Raw genomic sequence first — 21,077 nt, 5'->3', positions numbered from 1 at the left:
TTTTGTAATTGATGACAAAATTAATTTAATTTTTAAAGTTTCCTATCAGTGAAGTAAAGTACAACAATAAATATAATGAATCTCACTTTCAATAATTTTGTTATTATTTCTTAATCTTTATCAGCATAGTTCATCAGCATAGGGAAAATTTCACCCATTGTTCAAATGGTCTTTAATGAATCAGTCCCACAGCAGCAGCTCAATGCATGTATATGTCTGAAACATATAAAAAACAAGCTGTTGAAGTTCAAATTGAGCATCAGAAGACCTGAGCAGTCAGGGTTATGATTATGATTGTTGAAATCATTAGAATAGAGAACTTGCACTGACATATTTCTGTTTTTACAGGACTCAAAGACATGATCATGACAGATTTATCAAAATATTTTGATTAGATTTTTGGATATCAATACAGAACTGTGTGATTACTATTGATATATCACACAAACATAATAAGTAATCATTCATCAACCTGTTTTGTGACCTGCCTGACTTTTAAGCTCTCTGGTGGAGAACCATGCTGGCCCTAAGCAGCTGCGTAATCTGCTTATCCCTTGGCCGCTATGCATTAACATCAATTTCTTGCCTGGGAAATACAGCCGATGTACCTTTAGCTAACAAATAAATTGTCTGTGAACACCCGTGTGTACACCTGGGTGGACACCTGTATGCGTGAGCGCACTTGTATTCAAAAGGTTTCTCCATGTAATGATCTGCTAGAGGGTGTGGGGAGCCATAGCCCCGTCCCCCAGGGCATGAAGCAGGTATGGAGGAGATCCAGGCCCCAGACATCAAGTGGCACCCAGAGCGCGACAGCCCAAGGAGGACGATCAGAGGAGCCACCGTGCCACCCTCCTGGAAAGAGCTGAGGAGAGCCCCAGACGTGGGGCCACCCAGCAGCCGCGACGCAGAAGCCACAGCGGGCTCTTGGGAGGGGCTGTGCTGACACCGGCTGCTCTCTGGCAGGAAGCACCATGCCCTCCCATATTTTAATGCACTTTAGAACAGCACGCAGCAACACCACGGGCGGAGGGAGGAATTCGGTCTTCACACCCCCGTTCTCTGTTTACCATCGGGGCGGGGGGCTGGGAGGAGGAGTTGGCTGTCTGATCGGGGTATGGTTGCGAGGCCTCTCTGTTTGTCTGCTTGGTCTCCACCCCAGGGAAAAGGGTAACATCTCCTGGGTCTGGGTACCATCACCCCTCTGGTGGTGGTGGTGCCTGGACCTGGGGTATAGAGTATGTTTGGGGAGTGTGAGTGTGTGTACAGTGTGTTTGAGTGATGAGCATTTGTATATATGTGCATGAGTGTGGGAATGTATCTGTGACACACATTGTCTGTGTGCGCCTGTTCGTCTGTATCTATGTCTGGTCGAGTCTTAGACTCCACCTCTCTGGAAGCAAATACTTGTTTATGACCTGTTTCTGCTGGTCATTTTAAGTAGAATTTTCAGGTACATGTTCAGGTGTATTTGTGCATTTATTTTTCACAACATTTTTTACTTTTACTACCTACATTGTTACTCGAGTATCTGTACTTTCCACTCTCTATATTTTCAAAACAGACATTAAATTAGGTTTAAGTCTATCGTATATAGCTAGGTGTTTATGCTGGGGGGCTAAAGTGGGCCAGAAAGAGTGCAAGTGTTGTAAGTTGTGGTTGCTGTTCTTGAGCATCTAGCTAGCCCTACAGAAGAGGAGTGAGGATAAAGGGAGTAACGTTTTTTGTCAGATAATTACAGGGAGTGCAGAATTATTAGGCAAGTTGTATTTTTGAGGAATAATTTTATTATTGAACAACAACCATGTTCTCAATGAACCCAAAAAACTCATTAATATCAAAGCTGAATGTTTTTGGAAGTAGTTTTTAGTTTGTTTTTAGTTTTAGCTATTTTAGGGGGATATCTGTGTGTGCAGGTGACTATTACTGTGCATAATTATTAGGCAACTCAACTAAAAACAAATATATACCCATTTCAATTATTTATTTTTACCAGTGAAACCAATATAACGTCTCCACATTCACAAATATACATTTCTGACATTCAAAAACAAAACAAAAACAAATCAGCGACCAATATAGCCACCTTTCTTTGCAAGGACACTCAAAAGCCTGCCATCCATGGATTCTGTCAGTGTTTTGATCTGTTCACCATCAACATTGCGTGCAGCAGCAACCACAGCCTCCCAGACACTGTTCAGAGAGGTGTACTGTTTTCCCTCCTTGTAAATCTCACATTTGATGATGGACCACCTGATCTGGGGTTCAGATCAGGTGAACAAGGAGGCCATGTATTAGTTTTTCTTCTTTTATACCCTTTCTTGCCAGCCACACTGTGGAGTACTTGGACGCGTGTGATGGAGCATTGTCCTGCATGAAAATCATGTTTTTCTTGAAGGATGCAGACTTCTTCCTGTACCACTGCTTGAAGAAGGTGTCTTCCAGAAACTGGCAGTAGGACTGGGAGTTGAGCTTGACTCCATCCTCAACCCGAAAAGGGCCCCACAAGCTCATCTTTGATGATACCAGCCCAAACCAGTACTCCACCTCCACCTTGCTGGCGTCCTGAGTGGGACTGGAGCTCTCTGCCCTTTACCAATCCAGCCACGGGCCCATCCATCTGGCCCATCAAGACTCACTCTCATTTCATCAGTCCATAAAACCTTAGAAAAATCAGTCTTGAGATATTTCTTGGCCCAGTCTTGACGTTTCAGCTTGTGTGTCTTGTTCAGTGGTGGTCGTCTTTCAGCCTTTCTTACCTTGGCCATGTCTCTGAGTATTGCACACCTTGTGCTTTTGGGCACTCCAGTGATGTTGCAGCTCTGAAATATGGCCAAACTGGTGGCAAGTGGCATCTTGGCAGCTGCACGCTTGACTTTTCTCAGTTCATGGGCAGTTATTTTGCGGCTTGGTTTTTCCACACGCTTCTTGCGACCCTGTTGACTATTTTGAATGAAACGCTTGATTGTTCGATGATCACGCTTCAGAAGCTTTGCAATTTTAAGACTGCTGCATCCCTCTGCAAGATATCTCACTACTTTTCTGAGCCTGTCAAGTCCTTCTTTTGACCCATTTTGCCAAAGGAAAGGAAGTTGCCTAATAATTATGCACACTTGATATAGAGTGTTGATGTCATTAGACCACACCCCTTCTCATTACAGAGATGCACATCACCTAATATGCTTAATTGGTAGTAGGCTTTCGAGCCTATACAGCTTGGAGTAAGACAACATGCATGAAGAGGATGATGTGGACAAAATACTCATTTGCCTAATAATTCTGCACTCCCTGTAGAAATGTTTCAATATTATTAGCTCAACAAACACAAAAACTGTGTGTCCAGCTTGTCACATATTTTACTAAAAAAACAACAGCTGCAGTATTTCCAGGTACAGACAGGAGTTTCAAGATACTAAGAGACGGAGAAAGACCTAAGGAAGGACAGAGGTTAGATTTAAAGGTAAGGGTTGCTCAGTTGCATTTTAATCACTAATTGGATCCGTATGTAATGTGTTTTGGTAAATTGTGTATTTTCATAATGTGAAACATCCTGCAAAACAAACTAAGGTATACTTACTTTGTGTTATTTAAATGTTGAATGAAAATTCACAGTAAAGGAGTATGTTGGACAATTACATTAGAATAATTTGCAAATAAACTGATGATACTTAGATTAATTCACTGGATTCCAGGATTGTGCTAACTGTAAGTGGTCTAGTATAAAGACAGTATGCAGTATACTGTCAGTGTAGGAAATGTAAATCCAGGATATAGAGCTCATGAAACATCTGCTTACACTCTTGAATTAAATAAATCTTGTTTAATTTGTCAGTCCACAAAGAGGAGCAGGTCATCTGATCACAGCCTGTACACAAAGAAATCTACTGGAGCTCACAGTTATTGTGATTCTTTTCCCCACTACTGAGCCACTACAACCAATTGTAGGGTTCCCCTACCTTCTGAATCCCACTTTAACCCTTTAGTGCAGAGAAAAAACTTTAAACTTTAGAATTCTCCTTCACTGCTTGTGTCCTTCATAAAAGATTCAAGCTCAGTGCATTAGACAGATATATCATTTAAATGTGAATAAATTTTGTATTCTGAGTACCAATATTATTTTATTATCATATTAATACAGCACAAGGTTAAATTATGAAGGTTAAATTATTATTTGCATAAAAATAGATGTTAGAATCTACTAACATCTACTACTAGCTCCTTTTTACTCAAAGTAAAAAAGAGCTACTCTTTACTTTGAGTAAACAGACATTGTACTTTTTCAATTTTATTTGAGCAAAGAAGTTGATTCTGTACTTTAGCTTTTACTGGAGTATTTTTTTAACACAGGTAGCCTGTCTGTACTTCTACTTAAGTAAAGAATGTCTGTATTTTTGCCACCTCTACCGCACTGCGCAGAAACAGTTTGGTTGTTATGTGTATTGAGCTGTGTGCAGGTGGTGTCATGTGGTTACTTACATAACAGTCTCTGAAAGGACCAGCTCATAAAAACCTGGCATCTCTTAACAATATTTTATAATAAAATGTGAATCAGATTTAATTATAATTCATTCATAATTCACAGCTTTGAACTTTTCTAGTGTCTAACTCAGTTGGCTGTGTATTTAACCTGCTAGTACATTGGTAGGCCTACAAAGTCAAAGTTGCACCAGATAATCTAAATAAAACTGGTAAGCCATACTTGCAGGGGTGGTTCTAGAAAGGTGGCATGTGCCACCCTAAAATCATCCCTTGCCACCCCTAGTGCCACAATATAACTTACCAACGTGTACATAATAAGCTAATACTCCTGTGTGCTATAGACTACACTGTACGCTGTACACCTACTTACTGTTTTTTGTTTGTTTGTTTTTGTTCAGCCTGCGTCTCTTAATTAATTTGTGTTTCCCCCTACAGCTCTTTGCCAGCCCGTTCCCAGCTCGTAACCAGCGCACTATGCTGTTAAGGGCGATCATTGGTTAATGGTAGTCATGTGACTGATGCAAGCCAGATCCTTTTATTGAGCAAAACTGTGATTAATAGTTAAATGTTATTGTTGAGGGGCACAGACAGGACTCCACACACACACACACACACACACACACACACACACACACACACACATACCCGCTTAAGTCCCGTTTGGGGTCGCATATCTTAACTCCCACCCTTTGGGGACACCACTTTCTGTATGGTTTAGAAGCAAGCTGGCAACTGAGTTTTACTCCTCCAAGACCACAGAAATAAAAAATCACTTGAGATTTTCATTTAAAGCAACTTTTGCCCAGACAGTATTTTTACCTTCCCATTGGGGACTGGGAATTTTTAATGTCCACTTTGGGGTCTTCAGCGATACACAGATAAACAAACTATTTTATGTCACTTTTGGGGACCTTACTTCCATTTGGGGTCTTCAGCAACACACACATACACAAACTATTTTATGTCACTTCTGGGGACCTTACTTCCATTTGGGGTCTTCAGCAACACACACATACACAAACTATTTTATGTCACTTCTGGGGACCTTACTTCCATTTGGGGTCTTCAGCAACACACATACACAAACTATTTTATGTCACTTCTGGGGACCTTACTTCCATTTGGGGTCTTCAGCAACACACACATACACAAACTATTTTATGCCACTTTTGGGGACCTTACTTCCATTTGGGGTCTTCAGCAACACACACATACACAAGTTATTTTATGCCACTTTTGGGGTCGTTACTTCCATTTGGGGTCTTCAGCAATACACACATAATCAAACAATTTTCAGTTTTGGGGATATTACTTCATCAAAGTACGTACAAGGTAATGTTATGATTTAACCATCTAGAAATGTTTTAGTATGTTGCTGCTGCTCAATGTCACAATGTTAAAACCCAACCTAACAATATTCATTGCAATTAGGTCTGCTAACTTGACAGAATCCAATGGATTTGCCAGAACTTCAAAGTCAGGTCATTACCGTACTTATTATGAAAGAAATCACAACTAATTGTACCACAGAAACATTTAAATATTCTGCTTCTTTTATTCCTACCGTGTTGTTTTTAGCAATTTACATGCACTTCATGTATACACAGGAACTTGCAGCAACAAAGAAACAGCAAAATATCTGCACAATTCATTAAGTGCTTCTAACCGCAAATGTAAAAAACTTTGATTCCAAATACATTTCGTACAGTGTGAAGTGGACACAATGAAAACCATGTTAAGAACAAAATGTCAACTTGAAAAGATTTGTTTTTTCCTCTCAGAATGAGAAAAGGTCTTAGGTAACAAAATTACTGAACCTGAAATTTTTGGAGTGCAACGTCTTCAAAACATCTTCAGAACCATTTTACCAGAGAAACAGGAAATTTTAACTCACTGAAATCACAAACAGACAGCCCTCAGTCCTTTGCACAAGCTTTTCTTTTTAAGGCAGTAATGCGATTTCTAACATAATTTTTCACTCCAGTCCAGTTTCTGTCTTTCAGTGCATAGGGTTCTGCATTGATGCATTGAATGCAGTCCAGCTTCTGAGGCACCTTGCATGTGTTGATGAAACGCATCATGTGTCTTTCAACTGCACGTACCTCATGAGCTTCCCACTTACATTTGGCGTTAACTCGGTTGCCTTTGAAGAAAAGAAAACAGACATCAATACACTGCTTAAAACCTTTTCAATATAAAATGTTTTCCTCCTCTACTCAATGAATAATGTCATGTATTTAGTATATATTCTTAGTGCTTATTTGCTGATTATATTGTTTTACGTATAAGAGGGCCAGCGTTGAGTGTAAACTAGGTCGCAGGCTGATAGGAAACTGCATGCTTTTGCAGAGCATATGAGCTGCAGGCAGAAAGTGAAACTAAGTAGAGTGTTTGATCGAAACTTAAAGTGTGCGTGACGTCTAGAGGAAGTATATAAATAAACAGACCGGTCTAAAAAGATTTAAAGGTAGGCACAAGCCTGTTCAAAGTAAAAGCAAAATTGTGCATATTGGATGAATTCTAAATTATTTGTTCGTCGAGTTGATGATCGTCACCATCAAAAATTGGCTCAGTAGTGGTGAAATTAAACTAAACTTAATCATTTATAACCAGATGACCCATCACCTTTTCACTTCATTAATTCACTGAACCATATTTATTTTTCTGTGTCAATGTATAAAGTTTATGTTAATGCCAAAACAAATTGGTCGGTACCCTTTTTCAAAGGAGGACTGAAAGAAGTCCTTGGAGATGAAGACGTCCCTGGAGATGAAGAAGTCCATGGCCCTCTGTCTCCACCCTGATCCATTGTCTCATTCTCTGGTGTTTTTATTGCCTCCAGAGCTGATTGAAGAGGCTCACTCTCATCGCTTGAGCCATCTGAATTTCCCAGATCAACTTTTTCTAAAGGTTAAATGAAAATAAAACACCGCCAGAGCATTTAATAATTAAAAATAAAATCAATTATTATATTTTAGAGCATCCTAATAAAATTTACACTCTTACCTTCAGGGTAAATTTCAATATCATCAAGTGTTTGGCCTTTATAATGTGAAACAGTTCCATTCTCCAGTGCCAAAAGCAATTTGCTCATCTTAGCAAGCTGAAGTGTTCCCTGAGGCAAACGGTAATACTGCCTGTGCACACGTATGTCATGACCCAGAAAGTCTGCTAGTTGATCTGCTTCATTTTCTTGAAGATTAAGCACCTGAGACATTGTTGCTATATGTTTTCGGAGCCTTGTTGATGTTAAGATTTCAGGGTGTTTTGCTCCACTCTCCTTTGCAAACATTTGGATACAGTCTCTTCCTCGATAGGCAGATAAAGCTCCTGGTCTAGCAAACATGTAAATGTTCTCTTTGGGGACGCCACAAGATTCACGAGTTTCCACAAGGAGCTCCATTGCAGAGACCATTGATGGTTTCAGGAGAATAGGAACTCCTCTCCCTCGTTTTCCACGGATTTCTACTCTGGTGAAGAAATCACACATTTTTTTCTCAAGTGAGGTCAGACAAGCAGCCATGTCCATATTGATTTCTGACTTTTTTCTGTCTTTAAAGGTGGACACCTCCATTCTTGATACCTCTCCTTCTCTTCTTCTGTTAAAAATGATCACTTGAGCAAGTGTCACTTTGGCAAGCATTGCATAGCTGTATGGAGTTGGAGTCAACCTCAGCATTCTTTCAGCACTGCTTTTAACAGTCTCCATATGGCGATCCAAGCATTTGACATCATCTGTTAAAGGTAAAATCTGTGGTGCATTCCACTTAGACTCCTTCATGGTTGTTGTTGCACCTCTGGTGATCAGTCCCTTCCATCTAAAATTTTGATAGCCTTAAATTCTCTGGCAAATTGCACAAGGCTTGAGTCTCTGTCTTCTGAGGACAAATTGTCAGTCTCTACAAGCTCACAGATAATTCCCAGATTGTTGCCAATTTTTAGAGCTAAGGTAGGTTTCTGGAATGTATTTCTTTCAGGATTGTACCCAGCCACCTCTTTCACTGCAGATATCAAATGGTTGAAGTTTGCAGGATAAATCAGTTCCTCTGCCTTTTGAATGGGGGTATTCTTCTGAGCTATAAGCAGCAGTCGCCCAAGTTCCCTAAGCCTTTGCCTTATGTAGTCATGTCTGTTCTTTCTTGAACCATTTAGATCATAAAGGTGCTGTCCAAACTGAAGAAGAAGTTGGTCATTTTGGATTAATTGAGTTACCTCGTCATATTTCATGCAGGAAATCACATTTTTCAAGCCCTCTCCGATGTCACGAGCAACAGCAGTTTTCAGTGCACATTTGGATCGAACCCGCTGCTTCCCACTCTGGGAGTCTTCTTCACTTTCTTTCTTTGCTGGGCATATTCTCATGTGCTTCCACAGTGTTTTCTTAGAATAGAGTCCCTGGCAGTGATAACAATGAATGTAATCAATGCCCTCTGTGGATTTCTTTGGTCTATAGCAGGCCTGTAGCTCACCAGCCCCCCTCTTCACAACACTGGCATTATGGGCAAAATTTCCACGTCTTCGAAGGATGTTCAACCTATTGCGTCTCTCTCTTGAATTTTTGGGATATTGAAATGCACGAGCAACCTCTTCCTTATTTTTATGTACAGTCTCAAGGTGTCGTGCAATTTTTGATGTAGGTTGGAGACAAAACAAACAATAGTTTCTCTTATCATACACACGGCGACTTCCAGACTTTGAAGGTGGTAACACTTTGATTGAGTCCGAAATCTCTTCAGTTCTGCTTTTCTTTGGTGTACTTTCATTGCCATTTGTTGCACTGTGGGATGAGAGCTTTCTCTTTCTTGGGGTTTTTGAGATCCTCTTCTTAAAAGATGTGGCACCATTACCTTTATTTAAAATTTCTGAATAATTATCTAGTTTTCGTGGAGATAAATAGGGGTATTGCAGAGAAAGCAGAGACTTCTTTGCAGTTGGATAAAGAGGTCCATCTTCATCTAGCTGAGAGGAACTTCCTTCAGAGTCTGGAACATAATCAGCATCACTATAGTCTGTGTGATCGGATTCATCAGAAGATGTTTCTGTATATGTCGAGACCTTGGGGAAAAAAAATAACATCTCTTTAAGATTTAAGACATGATAGAAGTATTTTTTCTGACAGATTAAAAGTTAGAGCCATTTAAAGATAAATAAAACATGTATATTAAACATTTTCCACCTGTTTTTGTCTTGAGGACTTCTTTTTTAAGTATTCAATGAAGCATTTCTCTGATGCTGGTTGAAGTAATGATGTTGTGGCAACTACAGGAACTGCAGCCTTAAAGGATGGACAAAAACAAACACTGAGTTTCTAAAAGTATAATATTATTACAATATATTTTTGATATCTATAAAACCAAATAAGGAAATATTAAACTGTAAAGGTAACACTAGTTATAGCATAAAATTCAACACTGGAATCACTGGTTTGAGGATATACACTTGAAAAAACAAAAGTCATTTAAAAAATAAGGTTGCATAGGGTATTTTTTTTAAGAGGGATATGAAAATTAATATTTAAAACTAACCTAAACTGCACAGCAGTGTACTTGTTTAAATTCAAAGACTTGTTACCAATATTTCAGCTACCTTCATGCATCTTCCAGAGTTCCCTGGTCCTCTCCAAGAAGAAGTCATCAGAATAATGTAGTGGCTATGAAGATACGGAACTTCAATATATAGCAGACATATTTAACAATAATAAACCATCTTTGTGATTTCAATTACACAGTACTTGTATGGACAGAACTTTGTTAAATTAGTTAGGTAATAAATGTATTGCGTGTATAAGAAAAAGCATTGTGTAAACAAATGACAGGCTAACAGTAACTGTTATGCTTGTTGTAGCTGTTAGCTAAAACCACTAATTTAGCTTAGTTTGCCCTGGGTTCAACTTTGACAAATATGATCGACTGTTATTATTATTAGGCCTCACACTTATAACATTTGGGGACGTTTCTAACACAAATACACTCTGCTTTAACCTAAGTGAGGACAGTAAATGGCAAACTGAACTAAGGGTATTCATAAGATACTGATGACAACATAACACTTACCTGAGTGCAGTGTTCAAGATCACCATTTTGGTTGCAGATCTCATAGGTAGATTTATCCTGAAAACAGAGACATGACTTCACTAACAACTACAAAAACATCACCAACTACAGTCATCATTCTCTGATATCTTCATCATTTTCTGATATCTTATGAGTACCCTTAGTTCACCTCTGTCAGTCCTTCATCATTCATCCTCACCTCTGTCAGTGCGCCCAAGGGTGGCTGTGGCTACAACGTAGCTTGCTATCACCAGTGTGTGAATGGGTGGATGACTGGATGTGTAAAGCGCTTTGCGGTTCTTACGGACTAGTAAAGCGCTTTATAAATACAGACCATTTACAATTTTACCATCATTAGGCCTCAAACTTATAACCTTTGGGGACGTTTCTAACACAAATACACTCTGCTTTAACCTAAGTGAGGACAGTAAATGGCAAACTGAACAAAGGGTATTCATAAGATACTGATGACAACATAACACTTACCTGAGTGCAGTGTTCAAGATCACCATTTTGGTTGCTGATCTCATAGGTAGATTTATCCTGAAAACAGAGACATGACTTCACTAACTACAAAAACATCACCAACTACAGTCATCATTCTCTGATATCTTCATCATTTTCTGGTATCTTATGAGTACCCTTAGTTCACCTCTGTCAGTGCGCTCAAGGGTGGCTGTGGCTACAACGTAGCTTGCTATCACCAGTGTGTGAATGGGTGGATGACTGGATGTGTAAAGCGCTTTGGGGTCCTTAGGGACTAGTAAAGCGCTTTATACATACAGACCAGTTACCATTTTACCATCATTAGGCCTCACACTTATAACCTTTGGGGACATTTCTAACACAAATACACTCTGCTTTAACCTAAGTGAGGACAGTAAACGGCAAACTGAACAAAGGGTATTCATAAGATACTGATGACAACATAACACTTACCAGAGTGCAGTGTTCAGGATCACCATTTTGGTTGCTGATCTCATAAGTAGATTTATCCTGAAAACAGAGACATGACTTCACTGACTACAAAAACATCACCAACTACAGTCATCATTAGGCCTCGCACTTATAACCTTTGGGGACGTTTCTAACACAAATACACTCTGCTTTAACCTAAGTGAGGACAGTAAATGGCAAACTGAACTAAGGGTACTCATAAGATACTGATGACAACATAACACTTACCTGAGTGCAGTGTTCAGGATCACCATTTTGGTTGCTGATCTCATAAGTAGATTTATCCTGAAAACAGAGACATGACTTCACTGACTACAAAAACATCACCAACTACAGTCATCATTCTCTGATATCTTCATCATTTTCTGGTATCTTATGAGTACCCTTAGTTCACCTCTGTCAGTCCTTCATCATTCATCCTCACCTCTGTCAGTGCGCTCAAGGGTGGCTGTGGCTACAACGTAGCTTTCTATCACCAGTGTGTGAATGGGTGGATGACTGATGTGTAAAGCGCTTTGTTCTTACGGACTAGTAAAGCGCTTTATAAATACAGACCATTTACAATTTTACCATCATTAGGCCTCAAACTTATAACCTTTGGGGACGTTTCTAACACAAATACACTCTGCTTTAACCTAAGTGAGGACAGTAAATGGCAAACTGAACAAAGGGTATTCATAAGATACTGATGACAACATAACACTTACCTGAGTGCAGTGTTCAAGATCACCATTTTGGTTGCTGATCTCATAAGTCGATTTATCCTGAAAACAGAGACATGACTTCAGTAACAACTACAGAAACATCACCAACTACAGTCATCATTCTCCGATATCTTCATCATTTTTCTGGTATCTTATGAGTACCCTTAGTTCACCTCTGTCAGTCCATCATTCATCCTCACCTCTGTCAGTGCGCTCAAGGGTGGCTGTGGCTACAACGTAGCTTGCTATCACCAGTGTGTGAATGGGTGGATGACTGATGTGTAAAGCGCTTTGGGGTCCTTAGGGACTAGTAAAGCGCTTTATACATACAGACCATTTACCATTTTACCATCATTAGGCCTCAAACTTATAACCTTTGGGGACGTTTCTAACACAAATACACTCTGCTTTAACCTAAGTGAGGACAGTAAATGGCAAACTGAACTAAGGGTACTCATAAGATACTGATGACAACATAACACTTACCTGAGTGCAGTGTTCAAGATCACCATTTTGGTTGCAGATCTCATAGGTAGATTTATCCTGAAAACAGAGACATGACTTCACTAACAACTACAAAAACATCACCAACTACAGTCATCATTCTCTGATATCTTCATCATTTTCTGATATCTTATGAGTACCCTTAGTTCACCTCTGTCAGTCCTTCATCATTCATCCTCACCTCTGTCAGTGCGCCCAAGGGTGGCTGTGGCTACAACGTAGCTTGCTATCACCAGTGTGTGAATGGGTGGATGACTGGATGTGTAAAGCGCTTTGCGGTTCTTACGGACTAGTAAAGCGCTTTATAAATACAGACCAGTTACCATTTTACCATCATTAGGCCTCAAACTTATAACCTTTGGGGACGTTTCTAACACAAATACACTCTGCTTTAACCTAAGTGAGGACAGTAAATGGCAAACTGAACTAAGGGTATTCATAAGATACTGATGACAACATAACACTTACCTGAGTGCAGTGTTCAAGATCGCCGGTTTGTTTGCTGATCTCATAGGTAGATTTATCCTGAAAACAGAGACATGACTTCACTGACTACAAAAACATTACCAACTACAGTCATCATTAGGCCTCACACTTATAACCTTTGGGGACGTTTCTAACACAAATACACTCTGCTTTAACCTAAGTGAGGACAGTAAATGGCAAACTGAACTAAGGGTACTCATAAGATACTGATGACAACATAACACTTACCTGAGTGCAGTGTTCAGGATCACCATTTTGGTTGCTGATCTCATAAGTAGATTTATCCTGAAAACAGAGACATGACTTCACTGACTACAAAAACATCACCAACTACAGTCATCATTCTCTGATATCTTCATCATTTTCTGGTATCTTATGAGTACCCTTAGTTCACCTCTGTCAGTCCTTCATCATTCATCCTCACCTCTGTCAGTGCGCTCAAGGGTGGCTGTGGCTACAACGTAGCTTTCTATCACCAGTGTGTGAATGGGTGGATGACTGGATGTGTAAAGCGCTTTGCGGTTCTTACGGACTAGTAAAGCGCTTTATAAATACAGACCAGTTACCATTTTACCATCATTAGGCCTCAAACTTATAACCTTTGGGGACGTTTCTAACACAAATACACTCTGCTTTAACCTAAGTGAGGACAGTAAATGGCAAACTGAACAAAGGGTATTCATAAGATACTGATGACAACATAACACTTACCTGAGTGCAGTGTTCAGGATCACCATTTTGGTTGCTGATCTCATAGGTAGATTTATCCTGAAAACAGAGACATGACTTCACTAACTACAAAAACATCACCAACTACAGTCATCATTCTCTGACATCTTCATCATTTTCTGGTATCTTATGAGTACCCTTAGTTCACCTCTGTCAGTCCATCATTCATCCTCACCTCTGTCAGTGCGCCCAAGGGTGGCTGTGGCTACAACGTAGCTTGCTATCACCAGTGTGTGAATGGGTGGATGACTGGATGTGTAAAGCGCTTTGCGGTTCTTACGGACTAGTAAAGCGCTTTATAAATACAGACCAGTTACCATTTTACCATCATTAGGCCTCAAACTTATAACCTTTGGGGACGTTTCTAACACAAATACACTCTGCTTTAACCTAAGTGAGGACAGTAAATGGCAAACTGAACTAAGGGTATTCATAAGATACTGATGACAACATAACACTTACCTGAGTGCAGTGTTCAAGATCACCATTTTGGTTGCTGATCTCATAGGTAGATTTATCCTGAAAACAGAGACATGACTTCACTAACTACAAAAACATCACCAACTACAGTCATCATTCTCTGATATCTTCATCATTTTCTGGTATCTTATGAGTACCCTTAGTTCACCTCTGTCAGTCCTTCATCATTCATCCTCACCTCTGTCAGTGCGCTCAAGGGTGGCTGTGGCTACAACGTAGCTTTCTATCACCAGTGTGTGAATGGGTGGATGACTGGATGTGTAAAGCGCTTTGCGGTTCTTACGGACTAGTAAAGCGCTTTATAAATACAGACCATTTACAATTTTACCATCATTAGGCCTCAAACTTATAACCTTTGGGGACGTTTCTAACACAAATACACTCTGCTTTAACCTAAGTGAGGACAGTAAATGGCAAACTGAACAAAGGGTATTCATAAGATACTGATGACAACATAACACTTACCTGAGTGCAGTGTTCAAGATCACCATTTTGGTTGCTGATCTCATAAGTCGATTTATCCTGAAAACAGAGACATGACTTCAGTAACAACTACAGAAACATCACCAACTACAGTCATCATTCTCCGATATCTTCATCATTTTCTGGTATCTTATGAGTACCCTTAGTTCACCTCTGTCAGTCCATCATTCATCCTCACCTCTGTCAGTGCGCCCAAGGGTGGCTGTGGCTACAACGTAGCTTGCTATCACCAGTGTGTGAATGGGTGGATGACTGGATGTGTAAAGCGCTTTGGGGTCCTTAGGGACTAGTAAAGCGCTTTATACATACAGACCATTTACCATTTTACCATCATTAGGCCTCAAACTTATAACCTTTGGGGACGTTTCTAACACAAATACACTCTGCTTTAACCTAAGTGAGGACAGTAAATGGCAAACTGAACTAAGGGTATTCATAAGATACTGATGACAACATAACACTTACCTGAGTGCAGTGTTCAGGATCACCATTTTGGTTGCTGATCTCATAAGTAGATTTATCCTGAAAACAGAGACATGACTTCACTGACTACAAAAACATCACCAACTACAGTCATCATTCTCTGATATCTTCATCATTTTCTGGTATCTTATGAGTACCCTTAGTTCACCTCTGTCAGTCCTTCATCATTCATCCTCACCTCTGTCAGTGCGCCTAAGGGTGGCTGTGGCTACAACGTAGCTTGCTATCACCAGTGTGTGAATGGGTGGATGACTGGATGTGTAAAAGCGCTTTGCGGTTCTTACGGACTAGTAAAGCGCTTTATAAATACAGACCAGTTACCATTTTACCATCATTAGGCCTCAAACTTATAACCTTTGGGGACGTTTCTAACACAAATACACTCTGCTTTAACCTAAGTGAGGACAGTAAATGGCAAACTGAACAAAGGGTATTCATAAGATACTGATGACAACATAACACTTACCTGAGTGCAGTGTTCAGGATCACCATTTTGGTTGCTGATCTCATAGGTAGATTTATCCTGAAAACAGAGACATGACTTCACTAACTACAAAAACATCACCAACTACAGTCATCATTCTCTGATATCTTCATCATTTTCTGGTATCTTATGAGTACCCTTAGTTCACCTCTGTCAGTCCATCATTCATCCTCACCTCTGTCAGTGCGCCCAAGGGTGGCTGTGGCTACAACGTAGCTTGCTATCACCAGTGTGTGAATGGGTGGATGACTGGATGTGTAAAGCGCTTATGGTTCTTACGGACTAGTAAAGCGCTTTATAAATACAGACCAGTTACCATTTTACCATCATTAGGCCTCAAACTTATAACCTTTGGGGACGTTTCTAACACAAATACACTCTGCTTTAACCTAAGTGAGGACAGTAAATGGCAAACTGAACTAAGGGTATTCATAAGATACTGATGACAACATAACACTTACCTGAGTGCAGTGTTCAAGATCACCATTTTGGTTGCTGATCTCATAGGTAGATTTATCCTGAAAACAGAGACATGACTTCACTAACTACAAAAACATCACCAACTACAGTCATCATTCTCTGATATCTTCATCATTTTCTGGTATCTTATGAGTACCCTTAGTTCACCTCTGTCAGTGCGCTCAAGGGTGGCTGTGGCTACAACGTAGCTTGCTATCACCAGTGTGTGAATGGGTGGATGACTGGATGTGTAAAGCGCTTTGGGGTCCTTAGGGACTAGTAAAGCGCTTTATACATACAGACCAGTTACCATTTTACCATCATTAGGCCTCACACTTATAACCTTTGGGGACATTTCTAACACAAATACACTCTGCTTTAACCTAAGTGAGGACAGTAAACGGCAAACTGAACAAAGGGTATTCATAAGATACTGATGACAACATAACACTTACCAGAGTGCAGTGTTCAGGATCACCATTTTGGTTGCTGATCTCATAAGTAGATTTATCCTGAAAACAGAGACATGACTTCACTGACTACAAAAACATCACCAACTACAGTCATCATTAGGCCTCGCACTTATAACCTTTGGGGACGTTTCTAACACAAATACACTCTGCTTTAACCTAAGTGAGGACAGTAAATGGCAAACTGAACTAAGGGTACTCATAAGATACTGATGACAACATAACACTTACCTGAGTGCAGTGTTCAGGATCACCATTTTGGTTGCTGATCTCATAAGTAGATTTATCCTGAAAACAGAGACATGACTTCACTGACTACAAAAACATCACCAACTACAGTCATCATTCTCTGATATCTTCATCATTTTCTGGTATCTTATGAGTACCCTTAGTTCACCTCTGTCAGTCCTTCATCATTCATCCTCACCTCTGTCAGTGCGCTCAAGGGTGGCTGTGGCTACAACGTAGCTTTCTATCACCAGTGTGTGAATGGGTGGATGACTGGATGTGTAAAGCGCTTTGCGGTTCTTACGGACTAGTAAAGCGCTTTATAAATACAGACCATTTACAATTTTACCATCATTAGGCCTCAAACTTATAACCTTTGGGGACGTTTCTAACACAAATACACTCTGCTTTAACCTAAGTGAGGACAGTAAATGGCAAACTGAACAAAGGGTATTCATAAGATACTGATGACAACATAACACTTACCTGAGTGCAGTGTTCAAGATCACCATTTTGGTTGCTGATCTCATAAGTCGATTTATCCTGAAAACAGAGACATGACTTCAGTAACAACTACAGAAACATCACCAACTACAGTCATCATTCTCCGATATCTTCATCATTTTCTGGTATCTTATGAGTACCCTTAGTTCACCTCTGTCAGTCCATCATTCATCCTCACCTCTGTCAGTGCGCCCAAGGGTGGCTGTGGCTACAACGTAGCTTGCTATCACCAGTGTGTGAATGGGTGGATGACTGGATGTGTAAAGCGCTTTGGGGTCCTTAGGGACTAGTAAAGCGCTTTATACATACAGACCATTTACCATTTTACCATCATTAGGCCTCAAACTTATAACCTTTGGGGACGTTTCTAACACAAATACACTCTGCTTTAACCTAAGTGAGGACAGTAAATGGCAAACTGAACAAAGGGTATTCATAAGATACTGATGACAACATAACACTTACCTGAGTGCAGTGTTCAAGATCACCATTTTGGTTGCTGATCTCATAGGTAGATTTATCCTGAAAACAGAGACATGACTTCACTAACTACAAAAACATCACCAACTACAGTCATCATTAGGCCTCACACTTATAACCTTTGGGGACGTTTCTAACACAAATACACTCTGCTTTAACCTAAGTGAGGACAGTAAATGGCAAACTGAACTCAGGGTATTCATAAGATACTGATGAGAACATATTATGTGCAGGACACTGCTGAAAAGCTGTGTGTGTTAAGACAACCAGAAATAAAAAGACCGACAAGGTGGTTCAACCCCTCCTCCGCACCCCTCAACATTTTTTTTTCTGGTTGTCGTTTCAATAAACAATCACAGAAGCAGCTCTTCAGCGGTGTCCTGTACAAAATGACAACAACAAGTCAGTAAGGACCCAGCACAGGCTTTAATTCAAGGACAGCGTGATGAGCCAATGCAGCTCCTGGTGTGTCAGCCTCCCCACAGCGGCCCCACAGACCACACCCCACCATACCAGTATATTCACTGATATTAAATACTATTATCTTATCGAAATACAAAACATACTTGTTTTTTTTATTTTTGAGTTGAAATACAATGTTCTGAAGAGGTTTAAGAAAAACTTGAAGAGGTTTAAAATTTAAGCTGTTTTAACAGTTTATGTGATATCTTTGGGCCAAAATCAAATATAGTTAGACTTATTTGAGATCATGTGCAGCAATAGTGCAATGTAATAGTTTACCATCTTGCGCCAAGGCCAGTCAGCTTTTCCGTAGTCATAAGTTATTTCTTCTCCTGGGTCAATGTCACGTAAGGCAAACAGGCAAAGATGTGGCCTTCCTTCAACTTCAACTGTTTTCATCTTACAGTTAGGCCTTCGGTGGTCATCATTCACAAGCCTTCCTAATGACTTGTCTTCAACAGAAGCATCAATGCTTGAAGAAAAAAAAAAAAGTATCAACAGTAGAGTAAATCAACATACTGTGTGGCATGTTACATAAATAATAGATATTTGTAGTAGTGTATTAAGTATAGCACAGCTCCTAAATACACTGTAATATGAAATATTATGTCTTACCACCAAGAGGTTCCTTTCCATTTGAAATCAAATAAGAACACTTCCACCGTATCATTGAACTTGTTTTTTTCAAGATAAGGATCTGCTTTGCAAAGTTCTCCACGGTATTCAAGAACAAATTCCCCCTGTTTGAAAAACTGTGAGGTAATTACACCACGACCTTTAAAAGAAGAAAATATTGCTCTAGTTTAAAAAAAAAAACAACAAAAAAACGTTTCCACCAATTGTAAGACATTTTAAAACTTATGAATGAAGTTACTCTTCTTTACACAGTCTATTAAAAAAACTAACATAAATACTTGATAAATGCAAATGACATGAGCAAGGTTATCAGTACTGAATGTCTAATTTGCATACAGGAGCGAAATGTTACTGTTTATGCATGCTGTAATTATGAAAATGCACAAATGACACTATACCTTTGCATGGGCTGATGAATTGCTCTGTTAGACCAGTCTTGTCAGTTTTCAGTTTAATATAGTGTTCTGCATCATGTTGAGGATTAACTCTTTTTCTTCTTCTACCTGATGTTTCCATCATAATATCAAATGCAAGATTTCTTTTCTGTAAAAAGAGATTTAAAGACCTACTTATTCCCTGTTCACCAACTCCAAGTTAAAATACAGTATGCCTTTTCTTAAACGCTTATGATAAAATATAAATATTTGATAAATTATTAAAAATATTTGTCAATTACTAAGGCACACTATCAACTCATGATTACATTAAAGATTACACTGAAATTTAACATTTGTACTTTTTCTTGGTTTTTTTCTGTTTTATTCGATTAACTCAGTAAAGAATGGCAGGAAAGCGGGGCAGAAAGAGCGAGGGGAAGACACTGGGCAAAGGACTCGAACTCAGGCTGGTGTTGAGGCCAAGGCGAAAACAGCTAACAAATAAATGTCACCACGCTGATGCTGTTCACAAGACAGCAAAAATCAGCGATCTGGAGAAAAAATTGTCTACGTTATCATTCCCCGCATACATTTTATTACTCGGATTTCAATGTTAGCTCATTTGGGCTTTATCAAGGGCACACCTAGCTAACCAATATCAGCATTCATCGTGAAATAACTTTCTTACATTCAGACAGAAAATACTGACATTTCATTTTTTCGTGAAATTTCCTTTTCAGCAGAAACCTACAGGCATGGCAATAACAAACTAAATGTCTTAAGCTACTTTTCATACCTTTAAAAGCTGCTCTCCGATGGTCACCTCCATGACTGCGATCCAAAGATATTGTGACCCTCCCCCACCTGCCTTTTCTTTCGCGCCTCTCCTTCGCGCCTCTCCCTTTCGCGCGCCTCCCGGCCGCCGACCGGCAGGCCCTTGCCGCGCCCTGCCCCGCCCCGCCCACATATCTAAAAAAAAAAAACAAATCTGAGAAACCAATGTTTTTTGCAAAGCCTAATGGCAAGATTATGATTATGCACTTAAAGATGTTCAGTCAGTTCTGTATTATTTTAATTAATCAAGTAATATGGCCAAGTTCACGTCAGTCCCACCGATCAGAAGTTGCAAGGCCAAAAAAACGCGTGACCTCGCCCTGGTCCAATCAAATGTCTGTAACTTGGCAGAAAATGATAAAAAAAATTTTAAAATAGTAAACAGCTCCGAGGCATTGTGGGAGAAGGAAACATTCTGTAGTCCCATATAGATGTTTAAACATTGGAAACAACAAGCAAAGTCCGATTATAACGTTATTGATTATTGATGGGTGAGAACACCGTTTGTCTATATTCTTAGTTAACATTCTTGTTTTGATTTAATCATATTTCACATGTAATCTGCAATAGGCAAACATCTACTATCCCGGGTTTGTTTATGTTTTGCACTTTTACAGATTATATAATATAACATCTTGGTTTACGTCAATTCCTACAAGTTTGTTAAGTTAACATGTTATTTACTTCAACTGTTAATTTGTATTGCTTAGAACTTACCTTACCTACCTGTCTTCTAGCAACAAAAGGAGGAAATGTAGTCTTACTTCCTGCTTTATACCTTCTGG

At 39.5% G+C, this 21,077-nt stretch overlaps 2 protein-coding genes across 2 annotated transcripts; both read right to left on the bottom strand.

The window, feature by feature from the left end:
• Positions 1-5,858: 5,858 nt before the first annotated feature.
• On the bottom strand, positions 5,859-8,292 carry LOC120433097. The gene is made up of 3 exons (XM_039598659.1): positions 7,486-8,292; positions 7,195-7,383; positions 5,859-6,622 (listed from the first exon to the last, which is right to left on the bottom strand). Exons 1-3 carry the CDS (start codon positions 8,258-8,260, stop codon positions 6,396-6,398), a joined length of 1,191 nt encoding a protein of 396 aa, XP_039454593.1. The 5' UTR covers positions 8,261-8,292; the 3' UTR covers positions 5,859-6,395.
• A 1,765-nt stretch (positions 8,293-10,057) lies between these two features.
• Positions 10,058-20,345, bottom strand: LOC120433023 (uncharacterized protein DDB_G0290685-like). The gene is made up of 23 exons (XM_039598466.1): positions 20,255-20,345; positions 19,480-19,624; positions 19,061-19,220; positions 18,725-18,917; positions 17,969-18,025; positions 17,486-17,542; positions 17,003-17,059; positions 16,757-16,813; positions 16,304-16,360; positions 15,825-15,881; positions 15,341-15,397; positions 14,858-14,914; positions 14,375-14,431; positions 13,895-13,951; positions 13,412-13,468; positions 13,166-13,222; positions 12,680-12,736; positions 12,197-12,253; positions 11,718-11,774; positions 11,472-11,528; positions 11,019-11,075; positions 10,533-10,589; positions 10,058-10,129 (listed from the first exon to the last, which is right to left on the bottom strand). Exons 1-23 carry the CDS (start codon positions 20,285-20,287, stop codon positions 10,058-10,060), a joined length of 1,629 nt encoding a protein of 542 aa, XP_039454400.1. The 5' UTR covers positions 20,288-20,345.
• Between the last annotated feature and the right edge of the window lie 732 nt (positions 20,346-21,077).

Source organism: Oreochromis aureus, linkage group 15 (assembly GCF_013358895.1).
Source record: "Oreochromis aureus strain Israel breed Guangdong linkage group 15, ZZ_aureus, whole genome shotgun sequence".
Lineage (NCBI taxonomy): Eukaryota > Metazoa > Chordata > Actinopteri > Cichliformes > Cichlidae > Oreochromis > Oreochromis aureus.
This window is presented reverse-complemented; position numbering and strand designations above follow the sequence as displayed.

What these genes read in the sequence shown, in the direction of transcription:
- LOC120433097 (XM_039598659.1), bottom strand. Translation starts at nt 8,260, where the DNA reads ATGAAGGAGTCTAAGTGGAATGCACCACAGATTTTACCTTTAACAGAT. An exon ending in TATTGAAATTTACCCTGAAG is followed by an intron (nt 7,384 to 7,485) that starts GTAAGAGTGTAA and finishes TTTAACCTTTAG; the next exon opens with AAAAAGTTGATCTGGGAAAT. An exon ending in CAGTCCTCCTTTGAAAAAGG is followed by an intron (nt 6,623 to 7,194) that starts GTACCGACCAAT and finishes TTTTCTTCAAAG; the next exon opens with GCAACCGAGTTAACGCCAAA.
- LOC120433023 (XM_039598466.1), bottom strand. Translation starts at nt 20,287, where the DNA reads ATGGAGGTGACCATCGGAGAGCAGCTTTTAAAG. An exon ending in ACTGGCCTTGGCGCAAGATG is followed by an intron (nt 18,026 to 18,724) that starts GTAAACTATTAC and finishes CTCTGTTTTCAG; the next exon opens with GATAAATCTACCTATGAGAT. An exon ending in ATCTTGAACACTGCACTCAG is followed by an intron (nt 10,130 to 10,532) that starts GTAAGTGTTATG and finishes GTATCTTCATAG; the next exon opens with CCACTACATTATTCTGATGA.